The sequence below is a fragment of the Clupea harengus genome, chromosome 14, assembly GCF_900700415.2.
Source record: "Clupea harengus chromosome 14, Ch_v2.0.2, whole genome shotgun sequence".
Classification (NCBI taxonomy): Eukaryota; Metazoa; Chordata; class Actinopteri; order Clupeiformes; family Clupeidae; genus Clupea; species Clupea harengus.
The window spans coordinates 22,196,851-22,203,779 of NC_045165.1; the positions used below are offsets into that span (position 1 = coordinate 22,196,851).

The 6,929-nt window shown below is 38.5% G+C and overlaps 1 protein-coding gene across 1 annotated transcript; it reads right to left on the reverse strand.

Annotated features, from left to right (window-relative positions):
• Window positions 1-125: 125 nt before the first annotated feature.
• tmem54a (transmembrane protein 54a) lies at window positions 126-5,017 on the reverse strand. Its single transcript, XM_031580215.2, has 6 exons — window positions 4,559-5,017; window positions 2,858-3,054; window positions 2,064-2,123; window positions 1,501-1,692; window positions 1,167-1,313; window positions 126-922 (listed from the first exon to the last, which is right to left on the reverse strand). The coding sequence occupies exons 1-6, from the start codon at window positions 4,569-4,571 to the stop codon at window positions 803-805; spliced, it is 729 nt and encodes a 242-aa protein (XP_031436075.1). The 5' UTR covers window positions 4,572-5,017; the 3' UTR covers window positions 126-802.
• Between the last annotated feature and the right edge of the window lie 1,912 nt (window positions 5,018-6,929).

The following is a 6,929-nucleotide window of genomic DNA, read 5'->3' on the forward strand; positions in this document are numbered from 1 at the left end:
TGTTGCAAAATCAGATTGCATAAATTCACAATGTGTTCATTTGTCTTCTTCGATCACTAGCCCTCTCAACTCCAAGTTTGAACTCAAGTCATGAAACAGGATTTCTATTGAGAGAGACTAGTGGGAGGATATTGTGGTATTCTCTTTGGCATATTTTGTATCTTTGAGGGTTTTAGAGAGTATTTTGAGGGTATAAATTCTGTACCACAAAAATAATGTAGGCTAACAAACCCTAAAAGGAATTCTCCAAGTTGACCAAACAAAAGCGACTAGGACACAGACACATGTATCAAAAACATGTTTACCAAAACACATTCAGAATAAAAGTACTCAAACGTAACGTAATCTTGGTTAATAACATAAATTACATTCACAATTTATCATCTCACAAAAATTCCCACAAATTTCAAACTCATAAAAGTCACTTAAAATAAACATATTTAAAAGTGAAATGGACCATAGTGAGGAAATTCAAAAACATTTTGAAAAGTTTAAAAAGAAGTGTGAAAACTTAAATAATTACTTTTATATGGACTTCCATATGGATCCAATAATTTAAGACACATAGTCTCAGCGACAACTTCCACATCAAGACACAAACTAAAAACAATTAGTCTTTGAACAAAAAATAGTATCAGTAACCTTTCCCCCATGTTTTGAAATGAAAAATGAATCTTTAATAAAGGAACCTTTGAATAGTCCAGTGGATCATCAGAGGCAGTGTTTGTAGACTTTAGTGGGGCAGCAGGCTCTTCCCATAGCATGGAGGACTGTTTTTGTATCTATAGCGCCTCCCAGTGGCTCAGATTGTTCCAGGGATGGGAGTGTTGAATCTGAGCAGCTCGTGCTGTTCAGCAGGTTCTGCCACTGACTGTCTCTGATCTGAGCTGGACTCCAGGTCCCTGGGGCTCCTTATACGCACCTGAAACACAAGAAGACATGAGCTCACTCATTTGGCTGAACTAATCAATCAGCCTTTCTACTAGCTAATATACTTTAACTCAGACACAAAACAGATGAAATGTTAAAGATGTGTTGAACTCTTTTATTGTGAAATGTTCAAATTAGGGATAAAAGATTGGATTGTGCCAAAAAATATGGAAGAACAATAAAAAAATCATTAAAAAATAAATATGGTCATCACTGTGACTCTCCCAAGCCCTTACCCTCCTGGTATTGATGACCTTCTTCCTTCTTCGCCACGGACAGGACAAGCGCAGGAAGGAGATGGTGGCGGCAAAGCAGCGCCCACAGAACACCGTCTCTACTACCAACATCAGGATCAGCGGAACCCACAAAATGATGGTTGTGCCCTGGGAAATAAAAGACACTTCCATGGAGCTTAAATACTATCTGCAAGAACAAGCCTTGAAGACATTCTCTTGTGAAATCCCATGAATCTTTAAGTAACCCTCATCTCCAACCCTCAGTTGCTCAGAGCAGTATCCAACTGAGGCGTTCAAGTGAATGTTTGTTTTGAGAACAGCTATCACAACTTACATAGACCCTTGTGGGATCAAACGGGCATTCGTTGGTGATGCTGAAGTAGCTGATGGGGTCTGTGAATTTGCAGTGGGTCAGCAGGCCTTTGCCTCCTTTCATGATGGCCATGACTATGGACACACTCAGGCCCACTGTCGAGGCAGTGGATAGAAGAGCTGCCACTATGCTGATGGCAAACAGGAACCATGTCTGGAAGTAATCAGGGGAAACACAGGAGATCAACGCTAGAACCTCTGAATTATAGTTGCAGTGAAAACACCAGTGGCAAAATGACATCTGGCATGGATTTGTAAGTACTTATGAAAAGACACACATTTCGGAGGCTAGAAAAATCACCATAGTAAGATCATGTTGAACATGAACATGAACATGAACATGTTGTATATTGATTTATTATTTAAGCGGCTGTTAACACAAAATCAAGAAAACAAGTTCAAGCCTGGAAATGGTATTGAAGCTTTCAAGATATCATTAATGAAGATATGATATTGAGGTACAATCAAAGGAAAGAGCATCAAAAGGGAGCTGTGAAAAAGAAATGAGGTGAGTGGTATTCTTACCAAAGGCTTGTTTTTCCTGTTTTTGGATAGGACAATTGCTGAGATTCCAGCAATGATAGCCTACAAGTCCCAACATGGAGAACAGAGTTCAAATAACAGAAAGGTGAGGCTAGCTTGTTTCAACACAGGGACACACAAATGCCATGTGTCCACTCAAAGACAAACCAAGCAAATCCATCTGAATATCAGCTGCTCAATTAGTCAATATGTTTTTTTTTATGTTAGATCATTTTGGGTCCAATTGAAATTGGTCCAGTATTAAATCAGAATCAATGTTGTAACCACCAACCACAAAACGGCTATATAATAAAATTGTATAGGACATGCATCCGCGTCAAAGTAAACATGGAAAGAATCCCTACAGATATATAGACCTGTGTCTATTTACCTCAATAACTGTAAAGACATAGAAACTTAAACTACAGAAACTGTAGAAACAGTTAACAGTTATATTACTTTACAGTTATTGAGGTAAACACACACAGGTCTATTTCTGTAGGAATCCTTTACATGTTGTGGGACACTTATAACAACATTATGAGCCTGTCAGTGGTGAAAAAAAGCAGTTTACTTTGATGCAGACGTTTTCCCCATGGCTGTTTTGCGGTTGCTGATTATAGTATTCTAACTCAATACTGGACCGATTCATTGTCCCTAGTAAAAGTTTGAAACCAGAAATAGGGCCCAGATTGAAAAATCCCAAAGTCAACCTAACCATTCAGCAGTGACTGGTAGATAAACACTGCTCATTCAAAAGTTTCAATGTGTGGTCTGAAAACAAAACTTGTCTTTACCAGCAGGCCTGACACCAGGGCTATGACGTTGGAGATGGCGTACTCCATGTGGCGAGCCTGAACATGTACGTTGATGTGCCTGAGCACGGCGCCGTGCACTAGCGCCCCCAACAGGAAGTTGACATGGCCTACCAGCACCAGCCCCAAGCCCATCTTCATCAGGGCCTTGTAATCGTCCAGGCTGGCACAGCACACACCTGCATTGGTCCAAATGTATGTAAACACCTGAATTGGTCTATATGTAAGTAAACACCTGAATTCTTTCTTCCAAATATAGACCAGCACTGACTAGGATGGAAAAATGTATACTGAGCATCCGTGAACTTAAAGGGACTTTCAACCTATTTTTAGACTTTTTTTCAGTCCAAACGTTTAACTTTTAGCAATTAATGATCGAAATCGGTCCAGTATTGTGCTAGAACATTAAAACTGTCAACAGCAAAACGGCTACTCAAAGTTATCCTAAAGGGCAAGCATCTAAAGTAGTGTTCTAACTCAATACTGGACCAATTTGATGTCCCTAGTAAAAGTTTGGACCCAAAAAGATAGGAAAATAGGGCCCAGGGTAAAAAAAAAAAATCCAGAAATGTCCCTGGATGTTAGACTGCTTACTCACTCAATATAAATAAACAGGTTTCTATCCTTTCCAAAGTTTTCAATGTTAATCTTTCAAGGTCACAAAAAAATAATGATTAGGATTATCTTTTTTTGTCGTTTTTTCTTAATCTTGATCATTTTGCAGTTATTTTGGGAGTTCAATTAAACACAAATTAAGTTTATATATTGTAGTTTATAGCTTATAAATGTTTATACACTTCCTTGCCAGTTCAAGTTAACTTCCTTGCTTGTTATCGACCTTTTAATGTGGGCTCAAGCTGTGAGTTTCCTGTCAGTCAGATACGTCATGATTTGTTATATTTATCAATTCAAATCAGTATTCTGTAATTTTAGTGGTTGGGAGATATGATTATCCAGCTTGTTACTGGTTAAAAAAATGAATCCCATCAAATGGACTTTCCGTCAGTGAGAACAGGTGCAAGGATTGAGCTCCCACTGAGTTATTCCTAATTAACCAACCACATAGCCAAAGAGCTAATTTGGTTTATTGTGATTCTCATTAGCTCATTAAACCCATGGGCACATAATTATGTTTCAGTCCAACAAAGGAGACCACTATTTTGCCAACAAAAGCACACACTGGAAAACAACAGTCTTATGCATAAAACATTTATCTTCTCCTAAAAAAGCAACGGCTACAACAATAGCAAAATCTACTAGACCTAATGACGTACAACTACATCTACACACTTTAACATAGGCTCTTTATCAGTCTACGCAATCTAGCCTATATATTTCTTTGTTGGACTGATTAGCCTTGCCTTTTTTTACTTTGGTTGTCTGTTTTGTTGTTTCACGCTAGCATTCCAAAACAATACAGTTTAAATTACACCACAGTAGAAAAGCGATGTGAATTGTTTTAAATTCCGTTCCTTCATGATGCCAAAAGAACGCACACAACCAAAAGAACGCACACAATGATATGCGCAAATATGTTTTAACTATAAACTAATGTGAAACCCGAACTGCCCCACCCTGCGAGGTTTTAACATGCACCTTAAACCAGGCTTTGCCTCACACGCTACAAACCTAGGATGACTTTCCATGGATTGAGTGGTATATATTTGAATAAAGGCATCTTACCCGATCTAACCATTTTGTATTCCTTCTTCTTAGGCCATTCTAAGAACTGTTTTAAACACCCATAATACAATGTTTGGGGCTAATTCGTTTGCCCGCTCTCTCCGATACTTAACATACAGGAAGAGAAGCCAACAGACGCGCATCAGGTTGCACTGGCCTCGCCACACCCTCGCCTATCACCTGGAAAATGATAGGGGGCTGGGGATCCTACGAATTCTGCGAATTGTCTGAGCCAAGAAACGATATGACATTTGCGACCTGCATACCTTTTCAGGGTGGGATTGGGAGGTTCTTCCTTTGCGTCCTGTGGCATACTCATTGATCCAGACGAGACTCGTCCTTTGGTCAGTATGACTTCCAATGCAATGTGTGTTAACCAACCAGCAGCAATAAGTTCTGTTCCAAAACTAGCAAGCTAACTACCTAAAAGGCATGCCAAAACCTTGCAAACACCACCAACAGCCCAGTTGACACGAATAAAAGCATGTCAACACACTAACTGATGTCTTTTGGCAGTATAGCTGGCAATGTCATGATGTATAAGCTTTTTCTTTCTTCTTTTCTTCATTTTTGCAAGGTGTTCCAGCTCGGAACATAGAACTACAGTACATAGGGCATATCCTGGATGGCTAGTGGGAAAGACACAGGTGTTTATTTGTCCTTCACATGACCATATCCTATCAAAATGAATTTGAGGATGGTACCAAAACTAGTTGTCTATAAAACCATACCTCAAAAAGTGTCAAATTGTTGCATAATGTTACTTTAAAAGAATTATGTATGTAATGTGTGACGCGCTCATAACCTTTTTTATAACCCTACCGCATTGATTTCCTTTTGTGTTGGCTATTTGTATATTGGTAGGTGTGGTTTTCTTTGAAAGCCTAATTCCTGACAAGGTATCCCCAGGTCATCTTAATTGTTACTGTAGTTTTATGGAACGCAGGAAATAATCTGTGAAGAGCCGAACCAGGGAAACAGAGAAGCATGCAGTCAAAAGAACGGTGCTATTTTTCACCAGAGGGGGCAGCAAATGCTTGACATTTAGATTTTTAACTAAGACCTCTAAACTGTAGGTGTATGCACCACGACCACCATTAAAGTGTACCTACAAATGTTTTGTTTGAGCTGTAAAATATATGACTGAACTGTGATGAAACACATCAATATTGGTTTTAATATTAACACTGTAACGCCTATGAATGAAGGATCTCGATTAGCAAATCAAAATGAGACTCACACTGAGGAGCAGGGACTTTTTAAACAGTAGATGGCGTGTTGAGACATTTTTAACCCATAAAATGACTAATTTTAATAAAAATGGGAATTTTGTCAATATTAACTTCAGCATTGATGTTTTTCATAGTTCAGTTATGTAATTTAGTTCACAGCTAAAAAAAAAAATACCTACTTAAGGGTGCACTTACACTTTAATGATGCAGCACTATGTTTTTGAGGATTGCAACCAGCTAAATACCCTTCCCTTTACAAGTGTGTGCGAGTACCTTTGGTGGCCCTCAAGTGCCATAAAAAAAACGTGAAAAGCCCTATCTTGAGCCAGTGTTTTGGTTTGTCTGTTCTGGGCTACTGTAAAAACAAATCGTAGCAACATGGCGGACTCCGTGGAAGCGGCCCCGTTCCCTATGTAGAAACGAAGGGCTCATTCTAAGCTAATGAAAACACAACAAATCGTAGTTACAGATAATTATACATTGATGAAAACATAATTATGAGTACTATATTCCAATTCTACTAATAGATGCCACTAAAAACTACACACTGTACCTTTAAGAGATGATCCTACAGGTTGTCACATTTTTGGCAAAATAAGATATCACTTCTGTCTGTATGTATAAGATACCACTTCTGTCTAATCTGCATGTTTAAGTAATATTAAGCTCCAGATGTGTCTTCAGATGGTGTTTCCAGACACTATATTTCATAGTGGTCTTGACATCCTCCATGGAAATTCATTTGGATTAAGGGAGGACACATTATTATAATATTTAGTCACACCAAAATAATTAATATGACGTCTTCAATATAGGCCCACTGAAGAGGCTGTCTTCAGCATCTCCCCATATCTCACTCATTGGCCATGCACATATCTGACATGAACTGAGCTAGAACATAATACCAAACATGAGTTTTGATTTCATGTCCCAAGGTCTGTTTAAGACCCTTTCTGTCCACCTAGGACACAACTAATATAATCTAATAAACGTATATACTGTGATACCAGGCAAAAATCACAGAGCCTACTATTACAACAAGAACTCATCATTGAGCTTGAACTCTTTTGTTGTTGTTGTTGTTTTTTACTTCTTTTCTTTTTTATCTCTGTTTCCTTTTTGGTGCAGAGCTGAGGTAA

Coding starts and splice junctions, on each gene's coding strand:
- tmem54a (XM_031580215.2), bottom strand. Junction 1,693..2,063: donor ACAGGAAAAACAAGCCTTTG/GTAAGAATACCA, acceptor GATTACTTCCAG/ACATGGTTCCTGTTTGCCAT. Junction 1,314..1,500: donor TTGATCCCACAAGGGTCTAT/GTAAGTTGTGAT, acceptor TTTATTTCCCAG/GGCACAACCATCATTTTGTG.